The following is a 22,236-nucleotide window of genomic DNA, read 5'->3' on the forward strand; positions in this document are numbered from 1 at the left end:
CCTACAAGCCCTCCTTCAGGAAGCTTCTAGCCATGGTCACGCAAACTCAACTTCGGGCTATTGTTTATTTCAGCCATAAATCCTCAACCAAATAATTCAGGTACCCCCATCTAATAGCCCATGAGTCGAAGAGCCTACCCTCAGATTCCAGTAGCACATATTTTGGTTATTTCTTTATGAGAAAAAAACCCCAAGCTTCTGATGCTTCCTGCATTCAGAATACTCAGAGGTATTTGTGAACAGGAAATTTTACATGTGAGAAGTTATACTGGGTGTTCTGCAGAGTCTGATCTCCAAAGTTCTGCCCAGAAAGTCTCAAGATCCCACTGACCCACCAGGTAAAATTTAAGAATAAATAAATGACAATATACAAAAAGATTAGGATATGTATTTCCACTCATCAGAAATACTTCCATACACTTAAACATAATATATTTAGTTATGACATTATTCTCAGTGATTCAGAGCCATTCTCACTTAACAGGGAATTCCACTGATGGAGTAGGGCCCAGGAAGAAAGCAAATTCACAAGATGACCAGGGTTGTTATTTCCATGGGACAAGGTCAAAGTTTTGTGAATAGGCAGAGTATGCTTTTCTCACTTAAGATTAGACATTGCAACCTTAGCAAGATACTTGCTGTCATGAGGTGTGTTTGTTCTTAGGTTATTCAAAAAGGACACCACCACAGTCCTCATTGAAGAAGAGCATGAACAGGAATAAAAGCACACCTACATCCCCCAAATCCACAGACAAGGTCAAACTTCCTGCAAGAGAAAATCTGCTCCATTACTATCTCGCTGAAACCTGAGGGGGCAGAGTTGGCAAGACACGGGAGTGTCGAGGGCCAAGGAAGATTAGGAAGAGTAAAGAGGAGAGAGGGCCCTTCGAAGGAAGAATACATCGAGAGAGTTATGGTTGAGGGGGGCTTAAAAGGTGAGCTCTTACCGCTCTCAACCCCACCCTACCATGCTACGAGAGCATAAGTTCATCACACAAATAGTCAAACCCCCTCCTCTGCACTGTTTAGAAATGCTCACTCAAGTCTTTAGTGAAAGAACCTCTCAAACCTCCATCAATGTTCCGAATATGTCGGGTCTAGGAAGGTCACTTGCCCACGCTACTCAGAAAGGAGACACCTTTCTGTGATGGGATGGCTCTGCCAACCTCAGGAGCTCCAACTCCAAAGACTGAATTCCCCAATCCTTCTCTCACCAAAGAAAGGATACAAGGAGCATCCCCAACTTCGGAATGATGATGGTGATGATGACTGTTAAAATCGGTTTGCTTCGAAGTGCTTGCTACAGCATGTAAGGCTGCTGCGGCATACTCTAAGCCTTTACAGTACTCTGCAATGTAATCTTCACAAAAATCCTGCCGGGCAGATCCTATTGCTACTACCGTTTTACAGATGAGGAAACTGAGACAAAAAGTGGGTTAGTACTTGTTCAAGGTCACAAAGCTAGTAAGTGGTGGAGAATTTGAACCAAGTTCATTTGTCTTTAGACTCAGTGCCCTCAGCAGTCTCTATGTTACACTGCCTCTTTTTTTTTTCTTTTCAGAGACAAGCCCATGACACCTGTGTTATATCTGAGAGGACCAAATGGTATTTTTTAACATTGCCTTAGTATACAGTTGAGGTTGGACTAAGTCATGCCCCAGGGACAGAATGAAATTTATACCTGTATCTTTTCAAAGATGGCTAGGAATAGAATCTTCTCTCTAACCAACTTACTTTCCTTTCAAAACAAGGCTTTGGTCTTAAGCTGCCTTCCTTACTAAAATATAAATTGCAAAAAGAGACACACATATCAAATGTGCTTTGATTTCAGGTTTACAAAACACAATTATACTAGTTCAAAACTAGTTCAGTTATACTAGTTTTCTACTTAATTTAACTTAATTTGTATCCTTCCCAGGGTGCATAGGTCCCAATAGAAGTAAAACCTCTAAAAGCATGACAGCATAGAGCACGTCCACGAGGATAAAAAGAAGTAAGGAACGGGTGTACAAGACAGCATTCAAAAACTCAAAGTCAGAGCTAGACTAGACTTCAGTCAGACCTCAGAGGAGAAACTCAGGTGACTTTTCCAAGGTCCCAAGTCTGAGATGGGGCACGAACTCAAGGTTCCTGGCACCTAGGCCAGTGTTCCTTCCACTATCCCTCAAGGCAGAAACACAAACCACTAGATGGATGACAAAGAAGCAAGCCAGGGAGCCACGCCACAAGAATGGCCAGATTGTTGAGGGAAGGGGGGCGGGGAGAAAGAGTCAGGACTGAAGAATAATATGGTTTTACAGAAATCTATTTGCAAGTAGATCCTGCTGTTACCAACGTGGCTGCCCAAGAGAAAGAACAACTGACTGACAGCACGAACAAAGGCAAGGACACTCTCACAAAGGGAGATACAGGAGCCGCAGTGCTTCGTGCATATCACTAATACACTTCATCAAGTTGAGACCAAGAATAACAGTGAGGAAAAGCCCACCATGCACAAGGGTCCCTTTATTCCTTGGGCTTTCCTGTTTCACACACACTTTACCTGATGAAACATTAGACCTTCTGCTTCTATTTCTGCAGAATCCTTTTGATTTTTCCACATTCAACTAGCACATTTCGTAACTATTTAGTGTTCCTATTTTTTTTGCAAAGTAATGTGCTGTACTTACAGGTGACATATTTGGAAGTTAATGAAATCAGATGAAAATTGCTTAGATTAAAATTTCCCCATTTATTCACTACAATGTCTGCCACCTACTGTTCACCCACAAAATACTGCAGCCCCTGCATCAATAAAACTTGGTATGAATATTCTCTGAGGTGGAAAGACTCGATTAGCCTTTTCCCCCCTCCTCTCCTGTTCTTTGCTTCCAACTGCGTTGAGCTTTGGAACATTCTGACAAATGGCCATTATTCTCTGGGCTAGTAAAAAATTTCTAAACTTTAGGGGAAATGTCATTGGTCAAAAGCCCAAGGGAATTGGCTCGTTGAATTAAATGATAAATATATGCATTTAAGGTCATTAGAGACTTTATCTCCTGTGAAGGCTATATTTGTCAGATTGATACAATTTCTCTCAACTGAGTACTTAACTCCATCGGCCAACATTATTACGATTATTCCTTTCCCTTTAAGTGGGAGACTTCTGGTGAACAGCACGTGTGTTCTTTCTGGTGCTGCTTCTTGAGCGATCAAGGCCCACCTTTGTTTCATTTCGTATGCAATTTTCACCTCTGACCCAAGAAATGAGTCCTGGGCTTCCTGAACTTTATTGCCTGTTAATAGACTGCTGGCTCTCTTTTCAGCAGTCATAGAAATGGTGGAGAGGCATTTCATTTAAGAGGCTGGCAGACTGCAGTCCAAAAGACAGTGTCAGAATTAAAAGTCAGCCTGCCCGAGAAACAATATAAAGACCACAGTGACATGAAAGAGGAAGTTTTCTATATTCCATCCCAGATTGAACACCTGGTATATAAATAAGAACAGCATCCCAGATCTAATTATTTTCCCACCACACAATGGCAAACACCCTGAACGGTGCTAAGTGATTGATCTAGTAATTCATCTTCAACTTACACCTATCTACATATTTTGTTTCTCCTCATTAAACTGGAGACATCAGTGACAAACTTATGAAGTGGCAGTCCTTGGCTTCATAAAATACACACAGATGCTCATCAGAGGCTCTTTCCTGTCTACTTCTTAGTGACACATGTTTATAATTTTGTCTGTGCTTCATTTGTTGTGGTTTACTCTTAAGTACATCTGTTCGATTAAAATGGAAACGTGTGACATGGCCTGTACTCAGCAACTTTCGAGCTTGTTAATGAAGCGTTCTAAGGTTCCTGCTTTTGCTCTTTATTTGCAAAAGAAAATGATTGAAAAGCACACACAAAAAAATACCCTTTAAAGCACATACAAAGAAGTCAACTGTTTTGTTAATAGTTAAGAAAGGACATTATTACTGTATAAGAACACTTTTTTACATGAAAGGACATTATTAAAAATGATTTACTGCTTTGTGTTTGGAAACTTACAGGAAAAGTCTGATAATATATTAAACTTGTTTATTACGACTTCATATAATTTTGAATAATACTACTTTTTCCTTTGACAAGTGCAATAAACTCTACTGGTATAGACATAGGTTGATTATCATGAGTCAACTGTGTTGCTTAAAGAAACATGTCCAAACAATCAGCTTTTGACGGCTGCATCTCCAGTTATTTACACTCACCATCATGGTAATAACTCACCATTTCTATATTAATAAGGCAGTGAAATTTATTATGATGGTATTGAAAAGTTATTAAGTACTGCATCCCAAGTGACAAAGTACCACAGCACTGTCACTATCCAAAAGCAGTTGCCCATTCATCACTTGCCTTTCCAGATGGTCCTGCATCTTTATCGCTCCCAGGTTGGTGACATCACCTGTTCACCCACTCAAAATTGATGATGAAAGCAAACAGATCTATCTTACTTACATTTACCAAATCAATTTAATTTTTACAGGCCGTGGCTTGGTGACATATTGACTGTTTTCCTTAATGGCATCTACCGTATTTAATGCAAGGATGTCATGTTTGATTCCTGGCTTGCATAATGTGTCATTTCATAATAAATTTTTCTAACGTATTTACTTAACGGAAAGAATTATGATTGCTTGTCAGTTCTCTTATTAAGCACAATGATGATTTTTTTTCTTTTGAGTATCATCCATTGGGCAACAGAGATATTTTTAATCCCTCCTCATCTCTTAAGGGGGCATTGACTTGGATATAAAGTAAGTTCTAACCAAATGCTGGACATAGGACTGACCACTCTCAATCCTGGAGTTCAGTGTAAGGGTTTTAATCTCACTTAATTGTTATTACAGAAGAACTAGATTCTCAAGAGATTAAATAATTATCTCTTTAAGAGATTAAAATATTAGCAATAGCTAAAGACGAACATATGAAATGCCACTACAAAAGGATAACAGCTGCAAAACTGATTTGAATGTTTCATATGATGTTTAATGTTTACTTCTCTGGATTATAACAACCAGTTCTCTTCAGTGACTGCAGATACATCAAATATATGTTAACATAAATATCTGCATTGTCAAAGGTCAAGATGCAGGATGAAAGCCTCGTCTACTGACTATCTGACACTCACACACGACACCCCTTTTCCCCAAGCTGATTTACAGATCCATCTGCTGCCCTTCGAGATATATGCTCATCTGGCATGTGTCATCACTGCATTGTGTTGCATTTGTGCCACCTAAAGGGAAGAGATGACCAATGTCTATATCCAGAGAGGTATATACGGCCCAGAAGGCAAATCACTGTGTAGCTTCCCCTGCCCCTGAAACCCTCACCTATACTATGTGTACACAAGTAAAAAACAACATCAGATAAACTCCAAGCTTGATTCTAAGAGAAAAACTGGGGAAGGGTCTGTGACAAAGGGAAACTGAGTAACCTACTGCGTATGTATCCATTTCTTTGGATATCATGACCTAGCCAAGAGAAGCCATAAGACAAATGTTTGAGAGGTTAATGAGGGCGAGGAGAGGGAAATGTTGGATGGCTCAGCCCCACACGCTGACAGACTGACAGCAATGGCTCTTGGTTACCTCCTTCTCTATCTGGTTCCCTCAGTATTACAGTAGCTAGCCTCCCCCACCCCTTCACTAAAGCTAGACATGGTCTGGAAAAATCTCCAAGGTTACCTTGCCCTATACTGAACCGATTGGGTCCCAGGATTAGTAACTTCCTGAGGAGATGGCAGGAATGTGGAAAACTCCGCACAGAACCACTCTCAATCTGTGCTCCTATGTTTAGTCTCAATCAAAGGAGCAGAAACTTATATGTCAACAACAGCATCCTAGCATGGTTTATATCTCTTTGGAAACCAAGTCCAGGGTTTCCTATATCCCTGTAATTGGAATGATACCAGCTCAAGTTAGAAAGAAAAAAGAAGAAAAAAAATCCAGGAGGGCAGAGCCAGGTAACCTGCTGCTACTTGTAGATTAGGTTCATATAAGGAGGCTCTTCTTGCTCATCTATTGAGATGAACTCATCCTAACTCACTGGTTAGGCAGAGTCTTGCCCTTGGGTGAGGTTTCCAGGAAAACAGGGATTCAAGCTGGCAGTGTTGCGAGACCAACAAGAACATCTTTTTTTCAGGGCAGCTGGCCTCTGCGCCATGGTGGAGATTCTATGCTGCCGTCACACACCTGCTGAATTCCTACCACAAGAATCTAAACAAATGAAAAAAAGAAAAAACAAATCATCCACACCTGTGGCTGTCAAGCAATTGAGGTTTCTGTGCCATGCCACGCACACCTGGGAAGCCTGGGCGGTCAGCTGCAGTGTCAGAGGAAAATACCACTGGCAGCCCATTGGAAGGAGGCACAAGTGCCCACCTCTCATGGATCTGGGACGTGAGCTGACTGGCCAATAGTCACAGGTAATGCAAGTCATAGAAAGTATAATCATAGCCACAGAAAATTACGTGTATTGCCTATGCATGACCAAAACTCTAGGTGTGCGTGCGGCAGGAATAAGAGAGATTTCAGAGTAGGGGTATCTGTAATCATTACCCTCTTCCCATCCTGCCCACAGGGAGGAAGGAGTCTTTTTTCCTGGATCAGTGTCTGGGTCCTTGTTCATTAGCCACATCCAGGTGCCAGGTAACTTTTACTAGGTAATACTAGAATGGAAGAAGTCCATATTGAGTAAGTTCATCTACACGATTAAAAAAATATATAAAATATATATATATATAAAGAGAGAGGGGGCAGGGAGAGAGGCCTGGATTATGGGGATGGTGTTTAAGAGGGGAGAGTCTTTGAGAGCAGCACCTGCTGGATGTGTGAGATATTGAAAGAGTAAGAGAGTGAATGACAGGGATATATAGGGAGAAAGGACTTTATAAATGGATGTTTATATAACATCCATTTATAAATTTGATGTTTATAAATTTGATGTTTATAAATTTTATAAATTTAAATTAAATTAAATTAAATCTTTATAAATTTGATGTTTCTGAAAACGATTTGTTTCGTTTTTTGTTGTTTTGGGCGGGAGGAGGGATGGGGTTACAGTGCTTTTTTTTAACAGTGACTGCCAAGGCAGAACCATAAGGCACCCAACTTTATATGGGTTTCGTAGAGAAAGCCTTGGGGCCAAACATCCAAAACAACACTCAGATCTGAAATCCAAATCCAAAATGAAGATTCCAAAATGATACATTTTAAAAAACTTAAGAAAACACATGTATTTGTGTGTGTGTGTAAGGTTGTACACTTTGAGTTCTGGAGACATTGTTTTTGTATCAGATGACATTCTACAACTGACTTCCTAGGATTAGCTGGAGAAATATAACTTATTTTCTGTGTCTCGAGCAGCATTTAACTGGTGGAATAAAAGTCTGGTCTGAAAACTGATGGGATAATGTTTAATAGTGTGATAGGGTTTGGATCTGGAAGTAGTAGAGATTGGGAGCAGATGGCATGACCAACTATCCTAGAATAAACTTTTAATTGTTCTGGAACCTGCGTGTCTTGTTCCTGGCCATGAATGTTCCTCTGAGACTTTCTCCTTTGGTCACATTTTTCCACACGATGGTGTGGAGCTGCTCAGTGAAACGAGCTATTTCTCTGTAATGTTTGTTCATCTTCTATCAGTACAAGCAAAAGTTCCTTTATAACAAAAGTGCTGTCAAAAATCTTTGCCATACTAAAATCTTGTTATATCAAATATTGACTTGAAAGAAATGACAACCTAACAGGTAGCTGTTGGTATCTATTTGCTCGAAACACACACGAAGTCCTTTTATATCATTCTTTGTCATAATGATAGCAGGCCACGTCTTGCTCTTTGTGAATTTTTTAGCTTGACAATCCTACTAATTATCATGTAGAAAATATTCTTAAAAAGCATACAATATTTGACTTAACTTTAGCTTCAGCTATATCATAAAAGGCCAAAAGATGTACCAAAGCAAAAATGAGGATAGTATTTCTTTACTAAATTTTCAGTAATTAGATGCAATGCTAATTCATTTTTAAATTTCTGGACAGAATTATGTAAAAAAAGAAGTACATCAAAATTATTGTATGATTCTATTGATGTAAAACAGTTACATTAATAAAATTTTTATTTATTGCTCAAATGAAACAATGTACAAATCCTCTGTGTCCCCAATTCTCCATACTACCTCCTTAACATTACTTGAACAAATTCTCTCCATATTGCTACACTAGACAAACTAGGGAGCAAAGAAACTGAACCAACTCTTTGTCTTTCTAAGATAGATTTGAATCAGCTACTCCTTACTACTTCCCACTGCTTCCTAACTTATCCTCAAGGAAAAAGCTTAGAGAACAGAATATCCTGATGCAGTGGTCCCAACTTTTAAGTGTTCTAGAATAACAAGGCATTATAAAGAATCTCTGCCCCTGGATTGATCAAATCCTACAGTCAACTGTCAAATCTCTTGAAAGAGGATCTTTCCTGAACACTTCATGTTTTGAACCCATGAGTTTTACTACTGATTTAGCAACTAAAGAGGGAAGCAATAATCATGCAGATGTGTGGGTGAATAAATAAGGAAGAAACTCATTTTGGTCCATTTTGTGGGATACACTTCCAATTGAAAGAAAATCGCCCACAATGTTTTTGAAAAATGAGTGACTCACATGTAAATTCTAATTGATCACCAAGGAAGGCAGAGTAAAACAAAAAACTCTTGATATTTGGAGAACTTTTAAAAATGTTTCATATCAGACTTGCATACATCTTCAGCTACACTTCGGAAATACCAGAGGTGTCAAAGCAGCCATAAGATGAGTAGACATGCTGAACTTCATCAATACCTTTCATGAAAGAAAGTATAAGATGGCAGAGCATATGTGGGTGGGGGTAATGGGATTCTGACATTTTCACACACACAAAAAAAGAGATCCCTCTTGAGCCCAGGTCAAAACTAGGGGTAGTTCATGGTTCCTCAGGAGAGTAAACTGTTATTCTCTTTTAACAACCTGAGATATGGTTTCTGCTATGTATTCTGGAAGGACACGATGAATAAAATTATTTGCACATTCTTTTCTTTATTTCATTATATTCTAAGAGAATCCATAATGTCTTCTTGGGCCTCAGTGACAATCATATTCAAGGTCCTATTAACTAAGCCTCACTTTTTCTCTTAGCATTTTCTCACTTTTATTATTTATTTATTTATTTATTTATTTATTTAGGATGTGGACCATTTTTTTTTTTAAACATCTTTATTGGAGCATAACTGCTTTGCAATGGTGTGTTAGTTTCTGCTTTATAACAAAGTGAATCAGCTATACATATACATATATCCCCATATCTCCGCCCTCTTGCGTCTCCCTCCCAGCCTCCCTATCCCACCCCTCTAGGTGGTCACAAAGCACAGAGCTGATCTCCCTGTGCTATGTGACTGCTTCCCACTAGCTATCTATTTTACATTTGGTAGTGTATATACGTCCATGCCACTCTCTCACTTCATCCCAGCTTACCCTTCTCCCTCCCCGTGTCCTCAAGTCCATTCTCTACAGCTGCGTCTTTATTCCTGTCCTGCCCCTAGGTTTTTGAGAACCATTTTTTTTTAATATATTCCACATATATGTGTTAGCATATGGTATTTGTTTTTCCCTTTCTGACTTACTTCACTCTGTATGACAGACTCTAGGTCCATCCACCTCACTACAAATAACTCAATTTCATTTCTTTTTATGGCTGAGTAATATTCCATTGTATATATGTGCCACATCTTTCTTTATCCATTCATCTGTCAATGGACACTTAGGCTGCTTCCATGTCCTGGCTATTGTAAAGGGTGCTGCAATGAACATTGTGGTACATGACTCTTTTTGAATTATGGATTTCTCAGGATATATGCCCAGTAGTGGGATTCCTGGGTCATATGGTAGTTCTATTTTTAGTTTTTTAAGGAACCTCCATACTGTTCTCGATAGTGACTGCATCAATTTACATTCCCACCAACAGTGCAAGAGGGTTCCCTTTTCTCCACACCCTCTCTCCAGCATTTATTGTTTGTAGATATTTTGGTGATGGCCATTCTGACAGGTGTGAGGTGAAACCTCACTGTAGTTTTGGTTTGCCTTTCTCTAATGATTAGTGATGTTGAGCATCCTTTCATGTGTTTGTTGGCAATCCCTATATCTTCTTTGGAGAAATGTCTATTTAGGTCTTCTGCCCATTTTTGGATTGGGTTGTTTGCTTTTTTGATATTGAGCTTCATGAGCTGCTTATATATTTTGGAGATTAATCCTTTGTCAGTTGCTTCATTTGCAAATATTTTTTCCCATTCTGAGGGTTGTCTTTTCATCCTGTTTATGGTTTCCTTTGCTGTGCAAAAGATTTTATGTTTCATTTGGTCCCATTTGTTTATTTTTGCTTTTATTTCCATTTCTCTAGGAGGTGGATCAAAAAGGATCTTGCTGTGATTTATGTCATAGAGTGTTGTGCCTATGTTTTTCTCTAAGGGTTTTATAGTGTCTGGCCTTACATTTAGGTCTTTAATCCATTTTGCATTTATTTTTGTGTATGGTGTTAGGGAGTGTTCTAATTTCATTATTTTACATGCAGCTGTCCAGTTTTCCCAGCACCACTTACTGAAGAGGCTCTCTTTTCTCCATTGTATACTCTTGCCTCCTTTATCAAAAATAAGGTGACCATATGTGCATGGGTTTATCTCTGGGCTTTCTATCCTGTTCCATTGATCTATATTTCTGTTTTTCTGTCAGTACCATACTGCTTTGAGTACTGTAGCTTTGTAGTATAGTCTGAAGTCCAGGAGCCTGATTCCTCCAGCTCCATTTTTCTTTCTCAAGATTGCTTTGGCTATTTGGGGTCTTTTGTGTTTCCATACAAATTGTGAAATATTTTGTTCTAGTTCTGTGAAAAATGCCCTTGGTAGTTTGATAGGGATTGCATTGAATCTGTAGATTGTTTTGGGTGGTATAGTCATTTTCACAATGTTGATTCTTCCAATCCAAGAACATGGTATATTTCTCCATCTGTTTGTATCATCTTTAATTTCTTTCATCAGTGTCTTATAGTTTTCTGCATACAGATCTTTTGTCTCCTAGGTAAGTTTATTCCTAGGTATTTTATTCTTTTTGTTGCAATGGTAAATGGGAGTATTTCCTTAATTTCTCTTTCAGATTTTTCATCATTAGTGTATAGGAATGCAAGAGATTTCTGTGCATTAATTTTGTATCCTGCTACTTTAGCAAATTCACTGATTAGCTCTAGTTGTTTTCTGGTAGCATCTTTAGGATTCTCTATGTATAGTATCATGTCATCTGCAAACAGTGACAGTTTTACTTCTTCTTTTCCGATTTGGATACCTTTTATTTCTTTTTCTTCTCTGATTGCTGTGGCTAAAACTTCCAAAACTATGTTGAATAATAGTGGTGAGAGTGAACAACCTTGTCTTGTTCCTGATCTTAGAGGAAATGGTTTCAGTTTTTCACCATTGAGAACGATGTTGGCTGTGGGTTTGTCACATATGGCCTTTATTATGTTAAGGTAAGTTCCCTTAGATGTGGACCATTTTTAAAGTCTTTATTGAATTTGTTACAATATTGCTTCTATTTTATGTTTTGGGTTTTTTTGGCCACGAGGTATGTGGGATCTCAGTTTCCCAGGCAGGGATCGAACCCACATCCCCTGCGGTGGAAGCGTGGAGTCTTAATTCCTCACATAGTAAAATTTAATATCCAAACTATATTTGCCACCTTTTAAATAATATTGCAAACACTTAATAAATACTTTGTAATACAAGGTTTTATGGTATTATATATTTATTATTAGATTACATTTTTCTTTCCTAACCACCTATTAAAGACACCCTTTTGGATATTTGGTGGCATAATAATTCTCTTGGAATCAATTCATTTCAGAATTATTAAGACAAAGGTCTTCACTTCTTAGTTATCTACCTCTAAGGATATACAACTTATTATGTGAACGTACTTTCTCATTAATGAATAAACATTTTCTCTGAAATCAATGCCAAACCAGAGAAAATTCATTTTGGACCCAAGGAGACCTAGAGAGAAATAAGTGAGAAATATTGCCATTCAAAGATACCTGGTACATATCTCTAAAATTACCCCATTTTTCTTTGTTACCAAACATACATTATTTGATTGTCAACCTCCTGACTCTGAACTCAGTTGTTAGGTATCTTGAAAGTTTGATGTTGTTGCTGTTGTTGTTGTTTTAATGTATGCTCATGTTTCAGTTAACACATAGATTTCATGTTTCAATGGGTAAGGCATTACCACAGGACTGAAAATCAAACTTACAAATGTGAGAACTATTTCTTTTAAAATGATATAACGAGGCACACATTCATTGTAATATCACATTTCAGGACTGTGTTGCTAGAATATAATGTATTGTCAAAGCACTGCATCAAAATTATTTAATGAATGTCTGACTCCTGTAAAATCTCTTTCCACTATTCCTTCCCATCTATTTAACCCAACATAAGAGAAATTTACTGTCCACTCATGTCATTATTTTTCTAAGTCTGAATATGTGTATGCTTGAGGGGAGAAAAAGAAAAGCTGAGTTCATATCTGGTATTTTAACTGATCAAAGTAATCTGGAGCAATTCTGGGTGAGACAGAACAGAAGATTTGGCACCTAACAGGTGCACTGACTTACATCTACTCGCAGAGTTTTATGATGGCCAATGACAACAAATATAGGCAAAGAAAATGTGCTAAATGGCAATGTTCCAAAGAAACAAAACTTCACTTTCTTTTTCCAATGACCCATTTTCAGACTATTAAAAAATGTGCCACCCAAATTACTCTTTGGCTTAAAAAGAAATTTATTAATCTCTCCTGAATCCTTGTTTTAATTCTTAATTAGGAAGCAATCAGTGTCTCCTTTTCAATAAACTCAGAGTCACATAATTAAATCATCCTGGAGGTAACTGAACTTCTAGAAAACAAGAAGTGGGAGAAAGAGCAATAGTTTATAGAAAAATCAGTAAAGAACATATAATTGGCTTTTGCCCTATCTAATGACCCTGGGCTAGATCTGTGTTTTAGTCAAGCTTTTGTTGCTCTTCACCTTTATTAAGCACTTCTACCAGATGGAAGGCTCTTTGGTAGGCTTTTAACACACGATGTCACATTTTATCTTCACAACAATTCTAATTGGGTAGGTACAATTATTATCACCATGTAACATGCAAATAAACTGAGGGACAGCGAATTTAGTAACTTTTCCCAAATCATTCAACTAGTACACGAACCCTAAAGAGGATTTGAGCATCGGAAGCCTCCCTCCAGAAGCCTGCTCCCTTCTGTTCTGCCAAGCAATTCTTATGTTATCACATAATGGTCATCTTAGAAGGAAACATACAAGAAAACCTCAACTTGAACCAAGAGAATTTTAAAAATTATTCTTCACTAATCAGTAACTCTAAAGTTCTAAACATAAGAAAAAGTGTTCTATCACTAATTACTTTTAGGTCCTAGAGACAATCAAGCACTCCCTAGTCTTTGAAAATCTCTTTGTTAGAGACAAGTCATATGCTTTGCAAGGTGGAAATCACTACCAAACTCTAATAATATTTTTAAAGTTTTTCTTTATTAAGTCAATACTGGTTTGGAGAAATCACACAAATGATGTTTTTTATGCTTATGGCTTAAGTTTACCTAACTGTATATTTTGGTCTATAAAACGTTTTTTCAAAAATATCCTAGTTCTCAAAAATACAAACTTAAATGATTCCCCAGAAGTACCCCTTTGGGGAAATATAGTTAACTTAAAAAATTATTTAAATGGGGTTCAGAAAGGTGGGCCCTAACTGCAATACTATCTTTGAGCTTTCTCTTTTAAAAACTTTCTTTGAAGAAACTACCATATCTCTTTACTTAATTTTAATTACAAAACAGCTAATGATGTGTGGCAGTTATTATTAGCCCATTAGTCAAATAAAAATGCAAGAATCAATTGATTTGGAGTAGTTTCCCTAGAATCACACAGTAGTGGCAGAGTTAAGACTTCATTCCACATGTCTAAAATCCAGATTCTAGCTTTTTCATGGGCCTACCTAAGTCCTCACTTCTTGTCATCTCTTTCAGAGTAACATAATCCTATATCCATTCATTCTTTCTTTCATTTATTCTTTTATTCTTTCACTCATTCTGTTATTGAACAATTATTTGTTAAATGTCTGTGTTATAGACTGAATGTTTAAGCCACCCCCAAATCCTTATGTTGGAACCCTAGACCCCAGTGTGACTAAATTTGGAGATAGGGCCTTTAGGAGGTAATTAAGGTTCAAAGAGGTCATAAGGGTGGGGTTCTGATCCAATAGGATTAGTGTTCTTATAAGAAGAAAGGACACCAGAGTGTGCTCACCACCACCGCCTTCTCTCTCTCTCTCTCTCTCTCTCTGTGTGTGTAGCTGTGTGTGTATGTGCATGCACCTAGGAATAGCCACGTGAAGACACAGCAAGAAGGCAACATCTGCAAACCAGGAAAAGAATCAGCTGAAACTTTTAGTTCACACTTCTAGCCTCCAGAATTGTGGGAAAATAAATTTCCTGTTGTTTAAGCCCCCCAGTCTGTAGCATATTGTTATAGCAGCCTGAGCCGACTAATCCAGTATGATTATTTCAGGTAATATACTTAGCATTAGACAACACCACAGGCAGCACAGATAGGACACAATCAAGACATTGCACTTAGTGGATACAACTATGCCAGCTCTCACGGAAATGTTGCTCTATTAGGGAAACTAGGCAAACAGTCTGGATGCTGCACAATGCTTTAAGTTTTTTAGTATGGATTTACCTGATGCTATGGTGAGACAAAATGTAAGCAGTACTAAATTGTGACTAGAAAGGTCAAGGATGATGTCACGGAAGAAGAGAACTTGAGGAATGAATAGAAACTTGCTAAAGATGCGAAGGAAAAGGAGATTCCCACGTAGGGAGACCAGTATGTGCAAAGAATGGAGGCTTGATAGAATATAGGAACTATAAATCAGACATGGTTGGTGTGGGAGAGAGTACAGTCAAAGATGATCCATTTTTTTGGCTTGAGCAACTGAACAGATGGTAATGCAATTTACTAAACAGGAAATGCGCAAGGAGGGGAACTTTGTAGGGAGAAGAGAGCAAGCATAGTACTAGAGATAGGAATGACTTCTTCAGTTATGATAGGCTGGGTTTCTCTCAAGGAAACATTTAGTACAGAATCTGATGCATAGTAGGTACTCAGTAACTGCTGAATCTGGGTTTCCTCTGTTCATGTTTATTTTCTTTGGCCTAAGAGGTTATTTTCTCCTTCAATTCATCATTTTTTAAAATGAAGGAGTATCAAAAAAGAAGCCACACTAGTTAATCACAACTATTTGTCCAACCAAACAGGAGGGAAATCAGCTACAGTTGAGGGCAAATATGACACGAGAACAATTTAAAAGAGCGCACGCGAGTAAGTCAGATGCCTTTGTGCAAGTGCCTTTGTTGATCATGATTGGATTAGGTATTAACCATGGTAAGATTTTTTTTAGAAAACAAAATACTAAAGTCAAGAACTCCTCCGTGGATAACAAGTTTGCCAAAATCACACCCCAAAAAAAGCTCTTTCTCTGGTTTTGTTCACAATACATCTAGAGCAGAGAGTCTACACTCTCAAAAGCGAGAGACCATTAAAATGGCGAAGAAAACCACCAAATTGACCATCAACTGAATTCTTGAAGGAGAGAGAGGAAATGGGTGATCTTTAGCCAAAGAGTCATGAACTATTTGTAAAGTTATCTTGAATTCCAAGCAATAAAACAACTCAGTTTTGACATAATGAAAAGAATTACTTTACATTCCTCAAGGTAAGTATTTGCCCATGTATATATTGAAGACATTTTATTCCAAGGAGAAAAAAATTAATTATTTTTAAATTTCCTCTAAATATAGAACTATCCCCAGGTTCATCCCCGAATCCACAGGTATACTGTTTAATAAGGCACAGACTTGCATTTACCAACCCTGGAATTGCAAAATGATTTCATTATTAAGTCTTGGTTTATTCCAAGCCTTCTGGATAATCTCGAACAGTACTGCACTTGTTGTTTAACGCTAGAGATTTTGTAATAAAAATTTAATGAGTTACTTATTAGTAGAATGTTTATAGCCATTATTTTAAGGTGAACAATAATGACGTAAAGTTTGTACGCATTTGGTTTAAAACGTATTCAACTCACATATCAGTTAATGCTACAGTGATTTGTTAACAATCTCTTATCAATGTACATGTCTAGAGGCAATGTAGCTAAACCACAACTTTACCAGAGCTGTGGCTAAGAACAAAACTAAGGAAGGATTTCTCATTTGTAATTATGTGAAATCCAGATCTTAACTTTTAGCATTTCAGAATTTGAACAAGAATTGTTTTTATTATGGCATTTTGAGCAGATTTCATAAGGGGACACATATAAAGCAAAGGGACAAAAAATTGAAATTAAGTCCTGAAGGCACTGCATATTTATTTCTATTTAAAAAGCTAACCAGATATTCTATTAATGATCATAAATATTAAGAGAACATACCAAAATAAATCTATCCAATTTCCGTCTAACTGAAATACTGTGAAACCAAAGGTCAATCACATCTCCAAAAAACACTTTCTTGCCCATGTAGAAATTTCCTACAAGTTTTTCAGATATAGGTCAGATATTCCAGGAACTATGATGCTGTGATTTAACCACAAAAGTTTTTAAGGTATAAAAATAAATGGGAAATATATATATATACTGAATTTGTACAAAAATTATAAACTCAAAAGAATGACATAGTTACCTGTCCTTATTGAAACAAAATTTATTTAGATTTTGTAATCAGACCATAACTTCCCACTCTTACATATTTACAGATGGGTTCTATAAAAAGAATGACTGAAACTAGCAACTGATTTTCATATTGTTTTTTGCTGCCATTTTTATACATGAATTACTCATTAAATCAATTTGAATATAATCATCACAGGATTCAGCACAGTACACACATTCTGGAAGCATGTAGAATCAAAGCAGGGTTATCATAAGAGGGGTAAAATATATCAGAACACAGAGCAAAATAAACACGTAGAATGAAAGTAAAACCAAATTAACTCAAAGCCACAAAATGGAGAAGACAAATGTTTCCTCCAATCTTCCAAGCCCCCTTCCCAAAAAAGAAAAGATAAAATACAATGAACCTGTCATATGACGACTTTTGTTTGCTTATGCCATATACCGTAGGGATGGCCACATTCAATGTTTCCAAATGCTAATTAAAAAACTATATTTCTATCCTTTAGTATGTTTTCAAGATACTATCCTTTGATCCTTCAAGGAACCAGTTGAGTTCCTTTCTATCATGCCATATCTTTAAGCAATACTTTGTCTCTATCAAGCAGTGAAACTGTAAGGGAGGTTCATCCTTAAAAATCTATTTGAAGACATTTTGCAACAAATGGAATTTGCTTATTTTATGGACATTTTAAAAAGTAATCTCTTCTTTACACATCTTAATATATATAAATGTGTTAACTCAAAATATATTCTTACCTCCCATCCATAACTGGGGTCTTTCAGGTTTGACCTCTGTTCTCCTACATAAGGCCCAAACTTTTCACCTGCTTCAATTTTCCTTTTGGTCCATATTCCAAGGCCTGCTCCAGGCATATTTGACTCTCGAAGTTCAAACTCAGCAGGAATGGGGATATCATCAGGGATGTAGATGGGGGCTTTGTAAGGAGAGCCCTCCTTCGGAGTGAATGCTTCGCTGGATGTAGCTGGAGAGCATGGCTCTTGAATATTGAGGGAGAGAGTGCTGGCTACTCCATCTGCATCTGGCATTTCCTCCAAAGGAATTTCAGGGTAGCTGCCATACACACACTCATTACCTGTGAATAAATAAAAAGTTCATAAATTCCTACTAATATAGAAGAGACAGAATTCCACATCTCAATCTTCACCTTATAAAGCTGTTGCTTTTTAAAGACAAAATAGGAAAGACCAGTGTTAAAATATGCCTGCATTAAAATCTGTTATTCACAGATGAAGGAGGGGGGAGGGGTTATTGCCTCTTTGGTTTATCTGTGTTGAATCCATAAATCAAATGAGCTAATCTTTAACTGCCAGTTCTCTCATGGACCAGCTCAACCTATTATCCAGTTGGGAAACAATCAGCAATTTAAATATTATTATGAATAAAGTAGAGATAAGAAGTAAACATATGTGTACCTACAATCCTGCAAACCATCCCAAATTGGGAGCTAATAGCGTTACACAATGTCTTGGAAAGTTATATCATGCAATGATATCTTGGACTAAATTGTAGGAGAGTCATGAAAGATTCCAAAGGCTTCCATGTGCAGCAAGGCTTAAATTTATATGGCAGGATTATTTATTGGAATATTAATTTATGTTTGTTCTTTATTTTTCCTTTCTCATTTCAAACACATCGTCAAGCCCTTGGTATTTCCTTGCCTCAGTAACTTACACAGCACAGAGAGTTAAAGTTACTTGATGCTAGTAATTCCTCTGGACATTTGTAAAAGCTAAAATCATTGAAGAAATTAGGTGAGTTTTCCAGAGGAAAAAAAGAGAAGACAGTGTCTTGGGATGCACCAAAAAGAGAGTGAATTTCCTCCAGACTGCGAAGTGGTAGAGATCAGAGGGCCTCTGCACAGAGCAGTGCCCTGGGGGAGGTGGCAAGACCATCTTCGAGGGAAGAGCAGGGTAGAGTAACTAGGAGTCTGGACACTCAACACTGGAGTTCTAAGGAATCCCCAGAGCAGCACAGCGCCACACCTGTAGTAAATGATCACACCGTATCAGCCTTAAGATCTTTATGCAACTTGGGGGTGGGAGGAAGCATAAAGAATAATGACTGAGCTTGAATTTCCCACCAGTTGAAGGAGATTTCAGTTATCTTAAAGCAAATAAACATGTTTCCACTAGGATTATGGACTGAGAGCCATACCTAATTTGTTCCATTTGCAGACCTTCAAGGGGGGGCGGGAACCAAGAAAAATGGGCTAAAATTACAAGAAGACAGATTTCAATCAGACCCATCCAAAGGTAAATGGATTACCTTAAGTTCCCCAGCACAGGGGCTCTAATATAGCCTAGATAGCCATGAATTAATGATGATATGGAGAAACTGTAGCGTTAGGTTGATGAACTAGATGACCCTTAAGATCCTACCAACCCTACAGTTCTATGAATTATTAAAATCTTCCAAGATAGTTTATTGAGCTAGAGGGTAGAAAACTTGAGTTCTATCCCCAATTCCTTCTCTGATTCTCTATGAAAATTAATTAACTATAAAACCTATTAACAATTGTCCATCAAGTACTGACTTCTCTTAAAGTTTTGTGAAGTGCAAAGTGATTGTACATGCAAAAGTATCTTTCTAATGAGGTGCTTGGTTCTTGATTCAAACAATGAGATAATGCCATTTAAACCAAGCACAGAACCAAATCAGGACCCAAACTTATTCCTATGAGACATTTGATCTCAACATAACAAGCTCATTAACATTCAAGTTCAGCATATACAAAAGCTTGCACATTATCATCTACTCTCAAATCGAGTCTCCTGCCCACTTCCCCATTTCCATTAAAAATAATATTTCCCCCAATTACCCATGTTCAAGGTTCTAAAATAACATAGATATTTTCTCTCCTTCATCCTCAGTCTATTCAGTCATTAAATGCTGTCCATTCTTCTTGCAAGATTTGTACCTTCATCCCATTCTTTCAATCCATGTTTTCATTCCTGAATTTTCTAACAGTCCTCTAACTGGATCTTCAGACCGCAAACCTCTTTCCAGTATCCCTCAACACTGAGCCTGTACAATGCTGCTGAATTTATTTTCCTGGCATAGCAACTTTCCTGTGCAATAGCCTTTAATAATTCCTAATGTCCACAAGTAAAACCTAGAGTTCTTAGGCTTGGAATAGAATCTCTTTCATTTTGAAAGCAATCTTCTTTCTCTCTTAATCTCAACACTCCTCAGTAGGAGCCCCAGGCCAGAATAAGCTTATCCCTGACTTCTGAGCTCAGTGGTTCTTCCTGCCAGGCTACCCTATCTCAGTCCCTTTGCCCATCCAACTTTTAGTCATTCTCTATGTCAACTCCCAACTTATCTCCTTGCCATCCCATTTAGCATAAGTATCTCCCTTCTTTGAATTCTCACATAATTTCCTCCCTCAATCTGATGATCAAATAATTCTGCCTATTGCTACCTAGAGTTTAATATGAATAATTCTTTTATTCCAAACTAGGAAATAGACCCTTAAAGGGAAAACTCAAAACTCACACTTCTTAGGAATTCTCCAAGTGATCCTCATAAAGGTGTTCAAAAAATACTTGTTACATAGATAATTAACCTAACGTGTAATTTTATTGAACTACTAAACCAAACCAATATTTTTCTACCAAATATAGGAAATTATTTTGATCCTGAAAAGCATCTTTAAACTCATAGAAATGGAACACTATAGATTACAAACTTTTTTCCAAGCCCAACATCAAAAGAAACTATTTCAATAATGCCCCAAAGAAATACTATCAGAGAAATATACTTCAGGGTCCAAACACCTTTGATAAAGTCTATCTAATTTTATTCTTCAGGGAGACTTTTCATTTCAACCTAAGAGCCAAAAGCTCACTAGCACTCTTGATATAGCTAAAAACATATAAAAAAACCTCTCTAGAGTTGTAACATTTAACTACTGCAAATGCAGAGTTACTTTACAGATTCTTAAAGGGATTTATCACTCAATGTGAAGATTTTGGTTTTTTTGAGAAGTGCTAAAAATTGGAAGACATTGTGTAATCTATAGACTTATCCATTTAAGCAGCAGGAAACAAAAATGCTTCCAAATGAATAGAACTATTTCCTCCAGTAATTATCCATTAAAGGTCAGTAAAATCTCCCCTATTGCCTCAAAGGGTTAAATTAGTCATACTGTCAGTTCCATCAGAGTGATCTCAAATCTTAAAAAAGGATAGAGACAAAGCCATCTGGGCCCTCCCCCTGACATAGCTGACCCCATGCCTTTGAGTTACCCACAAACTTTCCCAATGCATAATTTCTAAACTAGTGAGTTTGGATTTTAATTCCTGTCGTGACAAAATACACGTGTGCCCAGGCTGCTGCACAGAAGAATTTGAATTTAAAACCTGAATGCGATTCTGCTTACAATAGCAAAAAAATCCAATTAAACCTAAAGAACAACTTATATAGGTCAAGCAAATCCAGGAGAAAGACTTACGGTCCTATTCATCCACATGCAGGCGTTAAATGTATACGCAAACTCAGGCAATTTGTTTTCAAGCCACTGTTAATCTAGTATCATCTGAATTAAATATAAAAAGGGCTGTGGTAACAAAAAATGGAAATATAAAACTGCTGAGTTTTACGTATCAAAACATGCAACAATATTTCAATGTAATCTAGCATTATGAAATTTTCAACAGCAAATGCAGTTTATCATACTGCATTGAATATTTGCATAAACCAAAGTAAACTACTGTCTCCATGTACATTACTCAAGAACTATCCAAAAAGCTGCTAAAACATTTCATCTAAATGACAAACTACCTCAATTATCATATCTCCATTAAATCTCTGTTATTGAGGAAAAATTGGTAGATCTTTTCCCTGAGCTATAACTACAGTTAATTAAAGCATTGCTCAGATACCATATTGACAGATTGGGCACATTTACAACAGGTAAGTAGCAGGTAAGAAGTGCTATATACATCAGTGCTCCCATAAAGATAAATAACCCTTGTAACTTCTTGGATCTGAACCACCTGCTACTGGAATTTGCTTCTTGCATCCTTTAGGTGTGTCATTAACTGAATGAGGACAGAAGGACAAGCTTATTGTTCAATTTGAGGCAAATGACTTGGGAAATGCTCTTGGAAATCAAACTCTTCAATTCAACTTTTAGGTGTTCTGATATCCCTGGAAGCCAAGAAAGTGGCCACACTTGTATTAGATTATATTTATTTCTATGACTCTGAATAACTACCATAAGGTTTCCACTTGAAGAGATGCATTTTGAAAACATATCAGAATCTGCAAAGAGGAAATTGCAGAAATAATACTGATAATAATAACTTCTACAGATGTATCTATGTTTTCTCACAATCCAATGAGAA

At 37.3% G+C, this 22,236-nt stretch overlaps 1 protein-coding gene across 8 annotated transcripts in view; it reads right to left on the reverse strand.

Annotated features, from left to right (window-relative positions):
• MECOM (MDS1 and EVI1 complex locus) overlaps nucleotides 1–22,236 on the reverse strand; it is a 562,576-nt gene that overhangs the window by 266,901 nt on the left and 273,439 nt on the right. For all 8 annotated transcript variants that reach the window (XM_082458386.1, XM_082458384.1, XM_082458385.1 and 5 more), the window contains exon 2: nucleotides 17,623–17,960. In XM_082458386.1, the coding sequence (XP_082314512.1) occupies nucleotides 17,623–17,960 (338 nt within the window). The remainder of the gene's footprint in view (nucleotides 1–17,622; nucleotides 17,961–22,236) is intronic.

The sequence above is a fragment of the Balaenoptera physalus genome (genome assembly GCF_965194825.1).
Source record: "Balaenoptera physalus genome assembly, chromosome: 4".
Lineage (NCBI taxonomy): Eukaryota > Metazoa > Chordata > Mammalia > Artiodactyla > Balaenopteridae > Balaenoptera > Balaenoptera physalus.